This window comes from Mustelus asterias, chromosome 8 (genome assembly GCF_964213995.1).
Source record: "Mustelus asterias chromosome 8, sMusAst1.hap1.1, whole genome shotgun sequence".
NCBI classification, from domain to species: domain Eukaryota; kingdom Metazoa; phylum Chordata; class Chondrichthyes; order Carcharhiniformes; family Triakidae; genus Mustelus; species Mustelus asterias.
In genome coordinates, this window is record NC_135808.1 from 78,232,025 (window position 1) to 78,252,593 (window position 20,569).

The 20,569-nt window shown below is 42.0% G+C and overlaps 1 protein-coding gene across 1 annotated transcript in view; it reads right to left on the reverse strand.

The window, feature by feature from the left end:
• Positions 1-20,258, reverse strand: part of edem3 (ER degradation enhancer, mannosidase alpha-like 3) — a 76,471-nt gene extending 56,213 nt beyond the window's left edge. Inside the window, exon 1 of the mRNA XM_078218312.1 lies at positions 19,974-20,258. Within this exon, the coding sequence (XP_078074438.1) occupies positions 19,974-20,113 (140 nt within the window). The 5' untranslated portion in view covers positions 20,114-20,258. The remainder of the gene's footprint in view (positions 1-19,973) is intronic.
• Positions 20,259-20,569: the final 311 nt, after the last annotated feature.

Here is a 20,569-nt window from a genome sequence, read left to right on the forward strand (position 1 = left end):
CAAGGCCCCAACAATTTCCTCCCTTGCCTCTCTCAGTATTCTGGGGTATATCCCATTATCCCTGGGGACTTGTCTACCTTAATGTTTCTCAAGAACCCCAATACCACCTCCTTTTTGATCTCAACATGACTCAAACTATCTACACATCCTTTCCCAGACTCATCATCCACCAAGTCCTTCTCTTTGGTGAATACTGACACAAAGTACTCATTTAATACCTTGCCCATTTCCTCTGGCTCCACGCATAGATTCTCTCCCTTGTCCTCGAGTGGGCCAACCCTCTCTCTGGCTACCCTCTTGCTCTTTACATATGTATAAAAAGCCTTGGGATTTTCCTTAATCCTGCTGGCCAATGCTTTTTCATGACCCCTTTTAGCCCTCCCTACTCCATGCTTAAGTTTCTTTCTACTTTCCTTGTATTCCACACTTGCTTTGTGTGTTCCCAGCCTCCTAGCTTTGACAAATGCTTCCTTTTTCTCTTTGACTAGGCTCACAATACCTCTCGTTATCCAAGGTTCCCAAAACTTGCCATATTTATCCTTCATCCTTATAGGAATGTGCCAGTCCTGAATCTTTATCAACTTACACCTGAAAGCCTCCCACATGCCAGATGTTGATTTGCCCTCAAACATCTGCCCCCGATCTACATTCTTCAGTTCCTGACTAATATTGTTGTAATTAGCCTTCCCCCAATTTAGCACCTTAACTGGAGGACTACACTTATCTTTATCCATCAATATCTTAAAGCTTACTGAATTGTGGTCACTGTTCCCGAACTGCTCCCCTACTGAAACATCGACCATCTGGCCAGGCTCATTCCCCAATCCCAGGTCCAGTATGGCCCCTTCCCTAGTTGGACTATCTACATACTGTTTCAAGAAGCCCTCCCGGATGCTCCTTACAAACTCTGCCCCATCCATGCCCCTAGCACTAAGTGAGTCCCAGTCAATATAGGGAAGTTAAAATCTCCCACCATAACAACCCTGTTACTTTTACACCTTGGCAAAATCTGCCTACATATCTGTTCCTCTATCTCCCGCTGGCAGTTGAGTGGCCTATAGTAAACCCCCAACATTGTGACTACACCCTTCCTATTCCTGAGCTCTACCCATATTGCCTCACTGTATGAGCCCTCCGAGGTGTCCTCCCGCAGTACAGCTGTGATATTCTCCTTAACCAGTAGTGCAACTCCCCCACTCCTTTTACATCCCCCTCTATCCCACCTGGAACATCTGTATCCTGGAACGTTAAGCTGCCAATCCTGTCCTTCCCTTAACCAAGTCTCTGTAATGGCAACAACATCATAGTTCCTAGTACGAATCCAAGCTCTAAGTTCATCTGCCTTATCGGTTACACTTCTCTCATTGAAACAAATGCACTTCAGTCCACCAGACCTTCTTTGATTAGCAACCCCACCCTGCCTGCTGCTTCTCTTACTGGCCCTACTCTCTGGCTCCCCTTCAGCTAATTCACCTTTGCTTTGGTTCCCACCCCCTGCCAAACTAATTTAAATCCTCCCGTGTGACACTAGCAAACCTCCCAGCCAGAATATTTATGCCCTTCCAGTTTAGAAGCAACCCGTCCTTCTTGTACAGGTCCCACCTGCCCCGGAAGAGGCCCCAATGGTCCAGATATCTGAAACTCTCCCTCCTACACCAGCTGTTTAGCCACGTGTTGAGCTGTACTGTCTTCCTATTCCTAGCCTCACTAGCACGTGGCACAGGGAGTAATCCTGAGATTACAACCCTAGAGGTCCTGCTTTTTAACTTTCTACCTAAATCCCTAAACTGCTGCTGCAGGACCTCATCATTCTTCCTACCTATGTCGTTAGTACCAATATGTACCACGACCTCTGGCTGTTCACCCTCTCCCTTCAGACTGGAATAAAAGATCAGCAAGCCAAACTGTAATGCAACAATGGGCTGCCTTTAAAGAGATGGCTTGGGTACAGTCGAGGTACATTCCCAGGAGGGTGAAAGGTAGCGCAACCTAAGTCAGAGCTCTCTAGAGGATGAAAAAGATAGAGACTAAGATGAAGCAGATAAAGGTGGATGCATGACAGATGTTCGGTTGATAATACATGTGAAAACCATGCTGAATATAAAAAGCTCAGAGAGGAAATGAGGCAGAGAGAGTGTATGAGAGGAGATCAGTAGCTAATGTAAAAGAGAATCTAAAAACCATAATAGGCGCATTAATAGTAAAAAGATAGAGAAGTGATGTGGTCAATTAGGGAACAAACCTGTATGTATGGCATTGAGATGGATGTGACGTGGAGTAGCCGGCTTTGGACTGGGGGTAAGCACAGTAAGAAGTCTGACAACACCAGGTTAAAGTCCAATAAGTTTATTTGGTAGCACAAGCTTTAGCAGTATCACTCCTTCATCAGGTGAGTGGGAGTTCTGTTCACAAACAGGGCATATACAGACACAAACTCAATTTACAAGATAATGGTTGGAATGCGAGTCTTTACAGGTAATCAAGTCTGAAAGGTACAGACACCGTGAGTGGAGAGAGGGTGGTTGAGAGATAGATGATCAAGCATGATCAGATTGAATTGCAGAGCAGGTTCAATGGTTGAATGGTCTACTCATGTTCCTGTTTTCTATGTTTCTATATTTGTAAAAAAAAGGAAGGAGCAGGACATGGCTAAGGTACTAAATGAATATTTTGTATTATTTATCCAAGAAGATGCTGCCAAAGCCATAGTGAAAGAAGACAAGGTTGAGATACTGGATGTGCTAAAAATTAATAAAGTGGAGTATTAGAAAGGCTGGTTGTACTTAAAATTATGTTTCTAGGGCTAGATAGGATGCATTGAAGGATGCTGAGAGAAGGGTGGAAACTCTGGAGGTACTGGTGATAATGCTCCTTAGATGGTGGTGCCAGAGGAATGGAGAATTGCAAATGTTAAACGTTTGTTCAAGGAAAGGTGCAAGGATAGACACAGAAATGGTAAGCCAGTCAGTTTAATCTTGGTAGTGAGAAAGCTTTTGGAAATGATAATACCACACAGTTAACAATCATTTAGACAAGAATATATTGATCAAGGAAAACCAGCATAGATTTGTTCAAAGCAAATTGTATTTATGTACCTTGATTGAGTTTGCTGATGAGGTACAACATTGATATGAAGTAGACTGGGTGACATCTAACAGAGAATAGTGATGAGTGATTATTTTTTGGTTTTAGTGGGGTTTTAGACTATAAGATATAGTAGCAGAATTAGGCCATTCAGCCAATCGAGTCTGCTCCGCCATTCAATCATGGCTGATGTGTTTCTCAACACCATTCACTCACTTTTTCCCCGTAACCTTTGATCCCCATACCAATCAAGAACCTATCTGTCTTAAATACAATCAATGACCTGGCCTCCACAGTTTTGTGTGGCAATGAATTCCACAGATTCACCATCCTCTGGCTGAAGAAATTCTTCCTCATCTTGGTTTTAAAGGGTCTTCTCTTTACTCTGAGGCTGTACCCTCAGATCCTAGTCTCTCCTACCAACAGAAACATCTTTCCCACGTCACTCTATCCAGGCTTTCCAGTATTCTGCAGGTTTCAATGTGATCCCCCCCTCATCCTTCTAAACCACATCAAGTACAGACCCAGAGTCCTCAAACGCTCCTCATACGCCAAGTCTTTCATTCCCAGGATCATTCTTGTATACCTCCTCTGGACCCTCTCCAAGACCAGCACATTCTTCCCTGAATACAGGGCCCAAAATTGTTCACAATATTCCAAATGTGGTCTGACCAGAGCCTTATAAAATTATAGCAGTACATCCCTGCTTTTGAATTCTAGCCCTCTTGAAATAAGTGCTAACATTGCACTTGCCTTCCTAACTACCAACTCAACCTGCACGTTAACCGTAAGATAATTCTGAACTAAGATTCCCAAGTCCCTTTGCGCTTCCAATTTCTGAATTCTATGCCCATTTAGAAAATAGTCTACGTCTTTATTCTTCCTACCAGAGTGTATAACCTCACATTTTCCTACATTGTATTCCATCTGCCACTTCTTTGCCCACTCTCCTAACCTGTCCAAGTCCTTCTGCAGCCTCCCTGTCTCCTCAATACTACCTGCTCCTCCATCTATCTTTGTATTATCTGCAAATTTAGCCACAATGCCCTCAGTTCCTTCATTTAGATCATAGATGTATAAAGTGAAAAGTTGTAGTCCCAAGACTGATCTCTGCGGAACTCCACTGGTCACTGGCTGCCATCCTGAAAAGGATTCCTCTATTCCCAATCTCTGCCTTCTTCCAGTTAGTCAGTTTTCTATCCATGCTCATACCTTGCCTCGAACATTTATTCAGCAGCCTCCCGTGTGGCACCTTGGCAAAGGCCTTCTGAAAATCCAAGTAGATAACGTCCACTGGCTCTTCTTTGTCTAACCTGCTGCTTTCCAAGGGTTGCTACTAGGACCACAGCTTTTCCTGATCTATATTAATGACCTAGACTTGGGTGTACTGCGCACAATTTCAACATTTGGAGCTGGCACAAAACTTGAAAGTACAGTGAACTGTGATGAGGATAGGCTTCCTCTTGTGTTGCAGCGATTCTATGACTCTAGGATTGTGATAGACTTGAAGAGGAAATTGGCTGGTGGAGTGGCCCAACAAGTGGCAGACTAAGTTTAATGAACAAAAGTGCAAATGATAGAATCCCACAGTGCAAAAGGAGGCTGTTCGGCCCGAGTCTGCACCGACTCTCCAACAGAGCATCTTACCCAGGCCCTAACCCCATGCATTTATCCCACTAATCCCCCTAACCTACACATCTTGGGACACAGTGATACATTGCGACAGGAAGCATGAGGCAGGCAATATAAACAAAAGGGTACAATTCTAAAGGAGGTGCAGGAACAGAAAGAACCCGGAAAATATGTGTACAAATTTTGAAGTTGGCAGTCTGAGAGAGTAGACTATATTAATAGGAGCATACAAATGATGATGAACCTGTTTTAAAGACAGGTTTAGCCTCTTGAGGAAGAATGTGAAGGCTTCAGAGAGAATGCAGAAAAGAATCATAGAATCATACAGTACAGAAAGAGGCCCTTTGGCCCATCATGTCTGTGCAGCCATTAAGCACCAATCTATTCTAATCCCAGGGACTTTAGTTACTGGATTGATTTGAGAAGCTTGATTTTTCTCCTTAAAGAGAAGATAAAGAGCAGATTTGATAGAACCGCAGAATCACTACAGTGCAGAATTAGGCCATTTGGCCCATCAAGGTTAAAAAATAAGTTATTTATCATGTGAGAAACAGGGATTCTTTCAGCCAACTTTTTTGTTCAGTACGGTTTCCCAAAAGCTACTTTTTAAATGGTTTCAAAAAAACACAAGCGCCCACTGAAATGAACACATCATCAGTCGCATATTGTTTGCAAATTTTAATCTGGGAACTAATAAGAAACCACCAGGGTCTCATTAGCAGTTACACAATGAAACAGCAAACCAGTCTTTTTTGATTAAATGATCTACATCTCATCAAAGCAGTAGGTTTTTTTTAAAAAAAAGTAATGTGTCTTCATCAAATATTCCTAGAGTAATGTTGAAAGAGTGTTTCACAGTATACAAAAACAGAAAATACTGGAAAATCTAAGTCTGTGGAGAGAGAACAGAGTTAACGTTTTGAGTCTGGATGACCCTTTGTCAGAGCTGTGTTTCACAATTCTGTACGCATATTTAAATATACATACTATTTTTTAAGAGTATATTTCTCCAAGATATCTACCAGGTCTTCAGACCTCAAACCACATGAACAAAGTCTAGTCGCAAGTTTGCACTCAAGCTACTAAAATAAACTAGAGAAATGTAGCCAACAGCATTCACATGTTTCCCGTCCAACAAATGTATCCCGTAATAGAGTAAATCAAAATTCAGAAAATGAATAGCATCAATGACCTATGAAAATACGGGCTACATATTTGCTACAAGTTCAATAAAGTGTATGCAGAGTTAGTGCCACAATTTACCAAGATACCACCAACACGTCTCCTGTTCCACGAAAAGCCCAAACATCCTATACCACTGCTACAGAAATATCAAACATGCCGACCACTCTGTCGCCCACCCACACTTTGGTAAATCAGGCCACAAGGCTGTGCTCCTGCTTCCGGCTTACAAGCAAAAACTGAAACGGGAGAATCCATTAAAGAAAATTGTGCAATGTTGGTATGAGGAATTGGATGATCTCCTACTGGACTGCTTAGTCAATGGACTGGTCAGTATTTAAAAACTCTGCGACCAGCCTGAACGAGTACACCACTACAGTAACTTACTTCATTAGTAAGTATGTAGAAGACTGTGTGCTGAAGAAGCAAATCCATGTATTTCCCAACTGGAAACCATGGACAAACAGCATATTCACTGCCTACTGAAGTCTGAGGCGTTCAAGTCAGGCAACCCTGACCTATACAAGAAAGTCAAATATGATCTACGGAGATCCATCAGAGGCCAAAAGACAGTACCGGACCAAGCTAGAGTCTCAGGCTAGCCACATGGACTCCTGCCGAATATGGCAAGGTTTGCAAGATAAGATGAAGGCATGTAAAATCGCCGGCACCAATGCACCCATCCCCAATGAACTCAACGCATTCTATACCCGTTTTGAGCAAGAGGTCAGCGAGAGCACACCCTCCACCCTGGAAGCCTCGGATGAACCTATAACCAAGGTCACCATTGCAGACTTCAGAGCAGCTTTCTCAAAAGTCAATCCATGGAAAGCAACTGGCCCAGATGGGGTACCCGGACGAGAGCACTCAGGTCCTGCATTGACCAGCTGGCAGGGGTATTCTTCAACCTCTCTTTACACCAATCGGAGGTCCCTATCTGCTTCAAGAAGACGACCATCATCCCGGTACCAAAGAAAAGCCAAGCAGCGTGCCTCAATGACCATCATCTGGTGGCTCTCACATCCATCATTATGAAGTGCTTCGAAAGGTTAGTCATGGCACAAATCAATTCCAGCCTCCGGATTGCCTGGATCCACTACAGTTTGCCTACCGCCGCAACAGGTCCACAGCAGACACCATCTCCCTGCACTCAACCCTGGAAAACCTGGATAACAAAGACACCGATGTCAGACTCCTATTTATAGATTACAGCTCAGCCTTTAACACCATTATTCCTACGAGACTCATCTCCAAACTCCGTGGCCTCGGACTCAGCTCCTCCCTCTGCGACTGGATCCTGTTCTTCCTAACCCACAGACTGCAATCAGTAAGGATAAGCAACAACACCACCTCCACGATCATCCTCAACATCGGTGCTCCACAAGGCTGTGTCCTGTCTGTGGGTTAGGAAGTACAGGATCCAGACGTAGAGGGAGGAGCTGAGCCTGAGGCCACGGAGTTTGGAGATGGGTCTCACAGGAATAATGGTGTTGAAGGCTGAGCTGTCGTCTGTAAATAGGAATCCTCTACGATTATCCTCAACACCGATGCCCCACAAGGCTGTGTTCTCAGCCCTCTACTATACTCCTTATACACCAATGGCTGTGCGGCCAAATTCCCCTTCAAGTCGATTTTCATGTTTGCTGAAAACACCACCATAGTGGGTCGGATCTCAAACAATGACGAGACGGAGTACAGGAATGAGATAGAGAATCTGGTGAACTGCTCGACGACAATAATCTCCCTCAATATCAACAAAACGAAGGAGATAGTCAGCAACTTCAGGAAGTGTAGTGGAGGACATGCCCCTGTCTACATCAATGGGGAAGAAGTAGAAATGGTCGAGAGATTCAAGTTTTTAGGTGTCCAGATCACCAACAACCTGTCCTGGTCCCCCCAAACTGATGCTATGTTAAGAAAGCCCACCAACGCCTCTACTTTCTCAGAAGACTAAGGAAATCTGGCATGTCCACTATGATTCTCACCAATCTTCTACAGATTCACCACAGAAAAAATTCTTACTGATTGTATTACAGCTTAGTATGGCTCCTGCTCTGCCCAAGACCACAATAAACTACAAAGGGCCGTGAACAAAGCCCAGTGCATCACTCAAACCAGCCTCCCATCCATTGACACTCTCTATACTTCCCGCTGCCTCAGAAAAGCAGCCAGCATAATCAAAGACCTCACGCACCCCGAACATACTCCCTTCACCCTTCTTCCGTCGGGAAAATGGTACAAAAGTCTGTGGTCATGTACCAACCGACTCAAGAACAAATGCTTCCCTGCTGCCATCAGACTTTTGAATGGACCTACTGCGCATTAAGTCAATCTTTTTACCCCCTACATATGACTGTAACACTACATTCTGCCCTCTCTCCTTTCCTTCCCTATGTATGGTGTACTTTGTCTCTGTAGCGCACAAGAAAAAATATTTTTTCCTGTACATTAATACATGTGACAATAATAAATCAAATCAGAACAATTTACATTCTGGTTCGCCATATTATACAGCAGAGAAAAGCACATCTGCAACGACCAGATGTTGACACTCACGTAAAATAGGAGGAAGAAAGGTGCATGTGAATGACACACTTCTGAAACAAGGGCAAAAAGCTGGTAAAGTGTGAAAGGAGCTAGAAATATCCCAAACCGGTCAGTCTTCAATTTCTCCCCCTGAGAAATGCCTTTTAGGCTTTACTTTCTATTGAAGTATCCATCCAACCATTCAATTGCTGGGATACAAAGGCTCATGTAGCATCGCCCAGGAAACAGTCCATTCCCCTCTCAAAACGGTAAATCAAATGAAACCCCAAAATATTCATTCAACTATTCAACTTTAGACCAGGCATCCCAATGGGCTGCATTTCCTAGCTATGCAGCCAGAAAAACACCATGTTTCATATCATTATCTCCATAACCCAGAATCCCTTTCCTAATCAGTAATTCATCAGGTTTTATACGCTTGAGAGCCAATCCAGAGTTGCATAACCAGGATACTGTACTACCTGCTTGGGAGACAGCACAATGAAGCTTGCCAAAGTTGTGTGGTTCCAGTTTGACACCTAGATTGTCTCAATTCACAGCCCCCATTATTTCCACAGCTGTCCCTCTAAAACACATCTTGGCAATCCCCACCTATGAAGCTATCAAGGATCCAAACAGAGAAGACCCAACCTCACAAGGTCTCTGCAATTCATAAAATCTAATGTTGTTTTTTAAAAAATCAAAAAATGTTTCTGACTGTACCCCAAACTACACCCTAAACTTTTCCTATTTTAATAAGGAGATAAAACAATAAAAAGTCTACCCAGATATATTGATCTTCAAGCAGGGCTTATTCCAAACATTTTTATCTCTGACTAGCTTTAGCTCAAAGTTTCCCCCCATTTTCCTACAGAGTCAAGATTCAGTCCATTTGTTCTATGATTCTATCAAAGAAATTAACATTTCACAAAATCACTGACTCAGATTATGTATAAAATTTCCCCAGTTCATAATCATAATTTGTGTCCACATCTAATTCACTATGCCATGAGAAATCTTTTCCTTCAGTTCTGATAAAAGGTCAAAGACCTGAAATATTAATTCTGCTTCTCCCTCCCCACAGATGCTGCCAGACCTGCTGAATATTTGCAGCATTTTCTGTTGTTGTGGTACTTTGTTCCTACCCATGAAATTAAAATCCATGTCTTCAAAACATAATGTACATAAAAAGATAGATCACTGTAATTTAGGCAGCTGGGATGAGAATGCTCTCTTTGACTAGATGTACAGGATTCCATGGCACTATTCAAACAGTTGAGGGGAGTTCTCCCAATCTACTGGCCAACATTTATCCCTCAATCATCAATTTCTTAAAGAAATAGTTCTGTTATACAGTATTGAATTGCTGTTTGTGGGTTCTTGATGCACACAAATTGACTGCAATTCAAAATTAATTTACTGGCTTTAATGCATTTAGCACTTTGTGAGGAAATGAGGGGCACAATATAGATGCAAACTCATTATTTTCTTCCTTTACTATTTTGCTGTACTTGTTCCTTCAGATATCAATATAAGTTGGTAAACAGGTACGTGGCTTACAAAAATGTGGTTTACATATGATTGGTAGAGCAACAGTTTGACACTTTTGGGAAGCATTTGGCACAAAAGTAACCCGTTTACTTTGTAAACTATAAAGATAATCCTTTAACAAGCTTATAGGAGTGTTTTTTTTTTAATTACCAGGTTTATTTGGGACGTATCTGTGCATACCCTTTCAACACTTTTTATTTATAATTCTGACCAAGTTCAACAAACACACAGAGTAAAGATTGTGGTAGTCTAATAAAATGTTGCTAATCACATCTGTTGTGGTAATACAATACACATCCGGAACTAAGCATTTATAGCCAATAAAATCACTCGGGGTTGGCATAATTTATTTTTTCTTGGAGGTTTATTTGCCACAGTAATTCCAATGGTTATACCCGCTGAATTCTGAGAAACCCAAGACTAAAACTGATTAGTCTCCAACTCTGTGCTCGCCATTTTAACAAACATTTATGGTAACAGCACTGGAAACAAGTTTCAGCTCCCCAGACAATATTACGGACACTGGTAAAACATTTAACCAAAAGTAATTTCAGAATACATCCCTTTGCCCATTGGCAAAAATCAAGACCAACTAAAATGTCATTCCATCATCTAGGGTGCATTATCCAATTTTCCAGGCATTCACCATCTATTTTTAATGGGAGAGAAAGTAACATTATTTATTGAACTACAAACTAAATTATTCTAGTTTTACATGGTGTGGATTTATTTCACACAAAAATGATTGGATTCCATATTGATAAGAAATTAGCACTACACTGTGGGATATTTTCAATTAATTATGGAAGGATTCTGTTCGCTGGGCATGTAACTGGGAATGTGTTCTCAGTTTCAAAACCCATTAGGATCAACAGTTTAGCACAATGTAACAGGAACTAGGACGGGGAAATTGCTGGCATGTGTCCTGTATCAAACTCTTTCTTCACATTCACTGACGAAAACGTTCAGATCCCTGCAGTCATTTACCAATTTTGTATGTAAAAAAATTCAAAAATATTCTAACCTCCTTAAAAATACAATATATGCTGAAGTAACGTCACTCTTTGTAGCTTAACTTTGATCAGTAAACATGTACTATAATGCCAACAAATACATTATCATTTTCCAAACAACTCGAGTTCCTGATAATTACTAAGTCAGAAACCAACTACCAAGCACGAGAGTCAGACAGTCATTTATGGCACAGACGTGGACCATTCAGCCCTTCAAGTCCATACTGGCTCCCTGCAGAGCAATCCAGTCAGTCCAACTCCCCCATTCAATCCCTGCAGCACCGCAAGTTTACTTCCTTCAAGTGCCCATCCAATTTATTTTTGAAATCATTAATTACTTTCCCTTCAATCAATCTCTTGGGCAGCCACTTCCAACCTAACCTTGTAACTAAAATCCCCACCCTGAAACCACTTTGGCAAATCTCCTCTGCACCCTTTCAAGGACCTTCATATTTTTCGTAAAGTGTGGTAACCAGAACTGGACACAAAACTCTAACTGAGGCCTAACGGAGCTTTATGACGCTCCAGCGTAACTGCCCTGTTTTTGTACTCAATGCCTCAATTTGTGAAGCCCAGCATCCCATATAATTTGCTAACCACCCTCTCAATTTGTTTTGCTATCTTCAAAGATCGTGCACAGGCACATTGTGCCATTAAGTCTATCTTGCCTCTCCCTATGGTTTCTGCCAAAATGCATCACCTCACATTTCGTGGTACTGAATTCCATCTGTCACTTGTCTGTCCATACTTAGCCAAGCTATGCCCTGTCGCATGCAATTCATATTGTCCTCACTGTTTGGTTTCATCAGAAAATTTTGAAATCTTATTCCATATTTCAAGATCCAAATAATTTATAAAAAGCTAAGGAAAAACAGTGGTCCTTACATTGACCACTGGGGAACACTGTCTACCAAACTCCAGTCCAAAAAAAACATTGCTGTTTTCTGTCCTCAAGCCAATTTTTATACAATTGCACACTGACGTTCCTATTTATAAGCCTCAAGTTTGTTAACCAGCCTTTTATAGGCTACTCTGTCAAACACGTTCTTAAAATCCATATAACCAACATCCATTATAACCCCATCAATCTTCTCTGTTACTTCATCAAAAAAAATTAGATTAGTCAAATACAATTTGCCTTTTGCAAATACATGCTAACTCAAACCTCTCCAAGTGCCTGTTAATCTTTTCCCTGATTCCAAAATCTTACTCAACATTAATGCTGAACTAAATGGCTTGTAGTTGCTATGACTGCTCCTACACCCTTTGTTGAATTAGGGTGTCACGTTTGCCACTCTTCAATCCTCTGGCACTTTCCCCCATATTTAGGGGAGATTGAAAGATTAAGTTAAACCCTTCTGTCATCTCTACCCTTACTTCCTTTAGCAACCAGGATGTATGCCATCTGGGCCAGGTGAATTATCTAACTCCAAGCAGAGCCAACCTTTCCACTGCCACCTCCTTTTTTATTTTCACACTATCTATTGCCTCCAATATCTCTGTTTCCATTAAAACTTTTGGGTACCCTTGTAAATTAATTGCCATGTAATTTTCATACTCTTTTTTTGCTAGTTTTACTTTCCTCTTCACTCCTGTCTCAACCTATTGTATTTGACCTGGTTCTCATTGAAGAATTCATCAGACACTTTATTTCTCCAATTGTAATTTCTATCACCATCCAAGGAGCCCTGTTTTTGTCTCCCTCACCGTTCATCTTTGTCGGAATGTATCTAACCTGTACCTGAAGAATCTCTCAGGTCACCCATTATTCTGTTATAGATTTTTCTGAGAGTCCCTCGTTTCACTTAATCCTGGCTAGATTCTTTCTCATCACATTGAAATTAGCCCTCTTCAATTTAGAAGTTCTGTATTAGAATGTTTCTTGCTCTTCTATATGACTAATCTAAACCTTATAGTACAGTGCTCACTCTTACCCAAGTGCTCCCCAACAGACACTTGGTCCACCTCACCTGGCACAGGGAGTAATCCTAACATTAGTACCCTCAAGCTCCTACTTCCTAATTTCCTCCTCAGCTCCTGAAAATCTGACCTTAGAACCTCTATACCTGCCCTCTCTATATTGTAGGTACTAAAATGTACAATCACCTTTAGCTTACTCCCTCCCCTGCTGCAGAATATTGTGCAGTCTCTCCATCATGGCCTTTACCTTGGCACCAGGGAGACTACACACCATGCAGAACTCACAATGATGAATACAGAAATCCCTGTCTGTCCCCTAACTATGGTTTGCTGTTCCCTCCTCTATAGCCCTTGCCATGGTTTAAGAACATAAGAACTAGGAGCAGGAGTAGGCCATCTGGCCCCTTGAGCCTGCTCCACCATTCAATAAGATCATGGCTGATCTTTTTGTGGACTCAGCTCCACTTACCCGCCCGCTCACCATAACCCTTAATTCCTTTACTGTTCAAAACTTTATCTATCTTTGCCTTAAAAACATTCAATGAGGTAGCCTCAACTGCTTCACTGGGCAGGGAATTCCACAGATTCACAACCCTGTGTGTGAAGAAGTTCCTCCTCAACTCAGTCCTAAATCTGCTTCCCCTTATTCTGAGGCTATGTCCCCTAGTTCTAGTTTCACCCGCCAGTGGAAACAACTTCCCTGCTTCTAGCTTATCTATTCCCTTCATAATCTTATATGTTTCAATAAGACCTTCCCTCATTCTTCTGAATTCCAATGAGCCAACCCTCTCAACTCCGGAATCAACCTAGTGAATCTCCTCTGCACCCCCTCCAGTGCCAGTATATCCTTTCTCAAGTAAGAAGACCAAAACTGTACACAGTACTCCAGGTGTGGCCTCACCAGCACCTTATACAGCTGCAACATAATCTCGCTGTTTTTAAACTCCATCCCTCTAGCAATGAAGGACAAAATTCCATTTGCCTTCTTAATTACCTGCTGCATCTGCAAACCAACTCCTTGAGATTCCTGCACAAGGACACCCAAGTCCCTCTGCACAGCAGCATGCTGCAATTTTTTACCATTTAAATAATAGTCCATTTTGCTGTTATTCCTACCAAAATGGATGATCTCACATTTACCAACATTGTACTCCATCTGCCAGACCCTCGCCCATTCACTTAAATTATCCATATCCCTTTGCAGACTTTCAGCGTCCTCTGCACACTTTGCTCTTCCATCCATCTTAGTGTCATCTGTGAATTTTGACACACTACACTTGGTCCCCGACTCCAAATCATCTACGCAAATCGTAAACAATTGCAGTCCCAACACTGATCCCTGAGGCACACCACTAGTCACTGATCGCCAACCAGAAAAACACCCATTTACCCCCACTCTTTGCTTTCTGTTAGTTAACCAATCCTCTATCCATGCTAATACATTACCCATAATGCTGTGCACCTTTATCTCATGTAGCAGTCTTTGGTGCAACACCTTGTCAAATGCCTTCTGGAAATCCAGATACACCACATCCATAGGTTCCCCATTGTCCACTGCACATGTGATATTCTCAAAGAATTCCACCAAATTAGTCAAACATGACCTTCCCTTCATGAACCCATGCTGCGTCTTACCAATGGGACAATTTATATCCAGATGTCTCGCTATTTCTTCCTTGATGATAGATTCAAGCATTTTCCCTACTACAGAAGTTAAGCTAACCGGCCTATAATTACCTGCCTTTTATCTACCTCCTTTTTTAAACAGTGGCGCCACATTTGTTGTTTTCCAATCTGCGGGAACCACCCCAAAGTCAAGTGAATTTTGGTAAATTACCACTAGTGCATTTGCTATTTCTCCCACCATCTCTTTTAGTACACTGGGATGCATTCCATCAGGACCAGGAGACTTGTCTACCTTTAGCCCCATTAACTTGCCCAACACTACCTCTTTTGTGATAATGATAGTTTCTAGGTTCTCACCTGCCATAGCCTTCCTGTCATCAATTTTTGGCATGATATTTATGTCTTCCATAGAAATCATAGAAACTCTACAGTACAGAAAGAGGCCATTTGGCCCATCGAGTCATAGAAATCATAGAAATCATAGAAGCCCTACAGTGCAGAAGGAGGCCATTCGGCCCATCGAGTCTGCACCGACCACAATCCCACCCAGGCCCTACCCCCACATATTTACCCGCTAATCCCGCTAACCTACACATCTCAGGACTCTAAGGGGCAATTTTTAACCTGGCCAATCAACCTAACCCGCACATCTTTGGACTGTGGGAGGAAACCGGAGCACCCGGAGGAAACCCATGCAGACACGAGGAGAATGTGCAAATTCCACACAGACAGTGACCCAAGCCGGGAATCGAACCCAGGTCCCTGGAGCTGTGAAGCAGCAGTGCTAACTACTGTGCTACCGTGCCGCCCCATTTCCACTGTGAAGACCGACACAAAATACCTGTTCAATGCCTCAGCCATTTTCTCATTTCCAGTTATTACATCCCCTTCTCATCCTCTAAAAGGACCAATGTTTACTTTAGCCAATCTTTTTCATTTTATATATTTGTAGAAACTTTTGCTATCTGTTTTTATATTCTGAGCTAGTTTACTCTCATAATCTATCTTACCTTTCTTTATAGCTTTTTTCGTGGCTTTCTGCTGACCTTTAAAGATTTCCCAATCGTCTAGGTTCCCACTAATCTTTGCCACTTTGTATGCATTTTCTTTCAATTTGATACCCTCCTTTACCTTAGATATCCATGGCTGATTATCTCTTTTTCTACAGTCCTTCCTTATCACTGGTATATACTTTTGCTGAGCACTGTGAAAGATCACTTTGAAAGTCCTCCACTGTTCCACCATAAAGTTTTTGCTCCCAGTCTACCTTAGCCAACTCCTCCCTCATCCCTTTGTAGTCTCCTTTGTTTAAGCACAAGACACTGGTATTGGATTTTACTTTCTCACGCTCCATCTGTATTTTAAATTCAACCATACTGTGATCGCTTCTTTCAAGAGGATCCCTAACTGCGAGATCATTAATTATTCCCGTCTCATTACACAGGACCAGATCTAAGATAGCTTGCTCCCTTGTCGGTTCCATTATATACTGTTCAAGGAAGCTATTGTGGATACATTCTATGAACTCTTCCTCAAGGCTGCCTTGACCGACCTGGTTTGACCAATTGATATGTAGATTAAAATCCCCCATGATAATTGCTGTACCATTTTTACATGCATCAGTTATTTCTTTGTTTATTTCTTGCCCCACCATGATGTCATTATTTGGTGGCCTATAGACTACGCCTATCAGTGACTTTTTCTCCTTACTATTTCTAATTTCCACCCAAATGGATTCAACCTTTTTTTTCATAGAACCTATATCATCTTTCACTACTGCCCTGATATCATCCTTAAATCATCCTTGGACTGAACTCCTCCAGGGCATCATCACTCCTAGTCTCCAATGTTGAATATCTGTTTGAGATCAACACACACAATGCATTCTCATTACACTTTCTGCTGATCACCTGAACATTCACTGCCTGTAGGGTGACTGCCTGGAACACACCATCCAGGAAACTCTCATTCACCCTAATGCTCGGAGGTGACTCCAACTTACCTCAAGCTTAGAAATCCTGAGCTCATGCTGAAGCAACTGGAGGCACTCCCTATATGTGATTACCCAAGACACATGCAGCATGGTGAAGTTCCCACATAGTGCAAGAATTGCAAGCAACAGGTCTCAAATGTCTATTCATGAAGTTAAAAAACTCTGTTCCTAGTTAATAACCTGTTTAAATCATTTATTTTAATAAATCCCTCCAGACCTCTTCAGTATAGACACTCATTAATTTACTTGTACTAATCCCAGCTGAATATTCCTAATTTTAAACACATAGCTTCAGCAACTACTCACCAAACACTTATCTACTTCTCTCTGAACCCGCTCACCTCCTGGTCCTACTCTGTTCTCACACTAGCTGCTGCCGCCACTCTTTTAGCCCTGTTCCCAATCTCGCGCTCCCCGCTGCTTTATACTCACTCACCGGTCTCGCATCCTCCCAGCTGATCTCATTCTGTTCTCATTCTCCCGCTACTCTTTTACCTCCTTGCTGGTCTCGAAATCGCTGCTGCTGCCATCACTTTTATCACTTCACTGGTCTCACGCTGCTCTCGCTCTTGCTGCTGCTGATGGTGCCACCGCTACTCTTTTATCTCCCAGCTGGTGTTGCTCTCTCTGCAGCTGCCCCCACACTTATCTCACCACTGGTCACGCTCACATGAATTATATTGAGGATGCATTGCCTGAACTTCTGCTACAAAAATTATCCTTGCTTAAAATGTGATTTTTAGGACGGAAAATTATTTTACCGAAAGCTTTAGACATCAAATTTTGTATCCCTGAAAATGTGGAATTTCAGATTCACTGAGTATGGAGTCTTGACCAACAGACACACCATTGGAATTCATACCATAACTAGTTAAACCTGTAAATTTGGTTTCACAACCAATAATCCTACAGCAGCTTTCTCAAACTTTGATGAAATTCAACCTGCAAGATTTAAATCCTTGTATGAATCTAGGCAAAGGAGAGGGTAGATGCAAAATATTAGAAAACATCTATAAATTCTTTCATGGGGAAAACAAGAATCACAAAACCTGCGTAAGCATTATTAATGATGTACAGCACGACAGCATCATATGACTAGTTACAAAACAGCTTGGCAAGAAACATGAAAATTTATATTAGCAGCAGTAAATAGAAATCAATTAATAGTGATGTTTCACAGCGATTGGAATGAATCTTATGACTTATCTTTGTGTGTTGAAGGAGTGATATGCAAATTTGTGGGTGAAACCAAGCTATGTGGGGATTGTAGTGTGTGTTCAACTATTGCAAGTCAGTCTCAATATGCTGATGCAACGTGTCAGTGTTTTGCAATTGTAGCGCAATACACATAGGCAGGCCTAATACTGAATATGTATAATATGAATATGTCGAACAGAATTTAAGCAGTGATGAAAGAAAGATCTAGGTGTTATAGTTCATCATTTGTTAAAGATTCATGTCCATTGAATTGCAGCCATTGCTTAAGCACATTGAATTCTATGCTCTATTCACAGCCCAATTCATTATAAAGTAAAAAGTACAATTCTGTACTCGTACATGATCTTGGATAGGGCTCAGTTAGAATATGGTGTCCAGTTTTGGTCCCCTCACAGGATAGGGGATATTGAGGCTTTGGAAAGGGTGAAAAAGAGGGCCACACAGTTTAAAACTCTTATCTATCCAGATGGAGTCAAATAAATTTATTTTTGATACTTCGAAGAAATGCAGACAATGATGACGACCAGGAAGATCATGTTTGCAGGTGATCTACGGTTAGAACTAAGTAGGATGTTAGACAGTTATTCCTTTCCCAAAGAATTGGAAATCTGTGGATCAGGTTGCCAGTTCGTGTAATGAATGCAGATTCACTGCATTCTTTAAGAAAGTTAGACCTGTTTCTGGCTGGGACGGACATTATTCTTTACGAGTGGTAGGGATGCTGTACCATTAATCAAGGTTAATGTGAACTCCTGGACTAGTTTTGATTATCTAAAGAGGTCAGAGAGAAATTTTCCAGATTTTGCCTCCTAATTAGCCTAAGATTTTATCAGGTTTTCCACCTTTCCCAGGAAATTACACGTCTCCAGGTGGGTGGGGAGTACTGTGATGCATAAGGCATCACAAATGTATGTGACAGGCTGGATTGGCCAATTGGTCTTACAGTGCAAAACAAGAATGGAACAGTATAGGTAGTACTCCTCTACCAGTTAACAAAAGCACATTTAAATCAACCTTCCTGCTGACGTGTTCACGCAGTCTTGTACCAAAGTGAACAGCCCAATAAATACTAAGTCAATACAATTTTCTTACACTATTTTCTTCTTCAATCAACATAACTTTCTTTCATTTATCATTTTAAATCTACCCAAAATGTTGGCATAGTTTTTGTTGTACTTTTATTATCCTTTTTCTGAAAACAACAAATTTGGAAAATTCAATGCCACATAGATTTTTGCTGTCTTTCTATAAAGTTCTCAGCAATATACTGCTCAGCTAGGAAAAAGTTAATAACTGTAAGGAGTTGGCTTCAATGATTCCGAACTCTAAATCATGAAAGGGCCAAATGAGCAAGAGAACCCCTCATTACGAGCATGCTTGAACTTACTCTGAGCTTGCTAATGGGCACGTTCCTTTACAGTTTCATACTTGTAATCAACCAATCCCTCACGTTTCAAAATTACAAAAACATCAAATTTTTTTTTTTAAAAAGCAGTTATCACACAATTTCACCAAAGTATTAACCAATACCCATTATTGCGATTACCTAATAGCATTTATTCCCTTCTTTAAAGAGAATTTGCCCTACAATAATTGTAAGACTTGGCGCCTTTTTTGGGGGTGCACAATCCCAGATTACCTAATTTCCAGTTCGATGCTGCGCTGTTTTACAGCTATGATTGAACAGTGAGAGCGCCATTATCATCAATAAAAAGTGCGTAAATTATATCAACAGCGGTCTCTGCCTTAGTACTTGCAAAGAAAAAAATCAGACAGCCCTCAGGCCAGATTTTGGAAAACCAAGAGATTCATACTCAATAAAATTCCCATTTGCAAAAATTGATACTGTGCCACATCTCTGCGCCACACTATCATCATCAATAAGTGTGTGAACGATTTCAATAGTGGTCTCTGCCTTGGTACTCAAAAAAAAGACAACCCTCATATCAGATTTTGGAAAACCAACCAATTGATACTCAACAAAATTAATTTGCAAAAAATAAGGGATATTTCAGTGCCAACGAACTGTAAGGTACTTTTAAGAAAATAAACCATCTTGGAAAATTCACTTATTGATCAAAACAGATCTGAAGAAATTTGCCAGTTTTTGCTCTTCACCTCAGCACAATTCAAACTCCTGGCTGTGAACTAAGCCCATGTGGAAGGCATACGCTTCTCAACATGTTAGTGCCGCGTCATGAGGAGGTGACAGCACCTCAAACACTCACCTGAGTTGGCGTTTCTCCTCTTTCTCCATTGCCCTCACCACCCCTAGTCCCAGGCAGGACACAGTCAGGATCAGCAGCAACATCCAGCTCAGCAAAGCAGAGAGTGGGAACCTCTCTCTCCCACCTTCGACAACAGTCATCGGGCCGATTCTTCCCCCCTCCCGCCGCCACACACCCCCACCCACACTGAGAGGAGAAACACTACAGGAGCATCCCACTCACACAGGCAGATAGACAACTACTGTAATGTCACCAGCTCCCAATCCCACCTCTTCCTGGTAGCCGCCATCTTTTGATGACGCTAAACAACTGACGTTGACAACTTCGCAGTCCCCGCCCCCCCCGGACGCAAACGGCGGCCGTGGATTGGCTCCGAGCGGCAGGGAGACGTCATGTCCGTTGCTCGTCTGATTGGTCTGTTGTTGCTGTCGATCACGTCAGCGGGCGGCGCCGATTGGCTGGTGGGCGCGCGCTGAGAACGTGTAGCATTGTCTTCCTGCAGCCGCTGATTGGCGCTGTGGGTCTGAGCAGTGGGCTGGAGCTGTGGTTGATGGTGCAGTCATGATGGTGCAGTGACAGCTCAGTGGCCTTTCTGC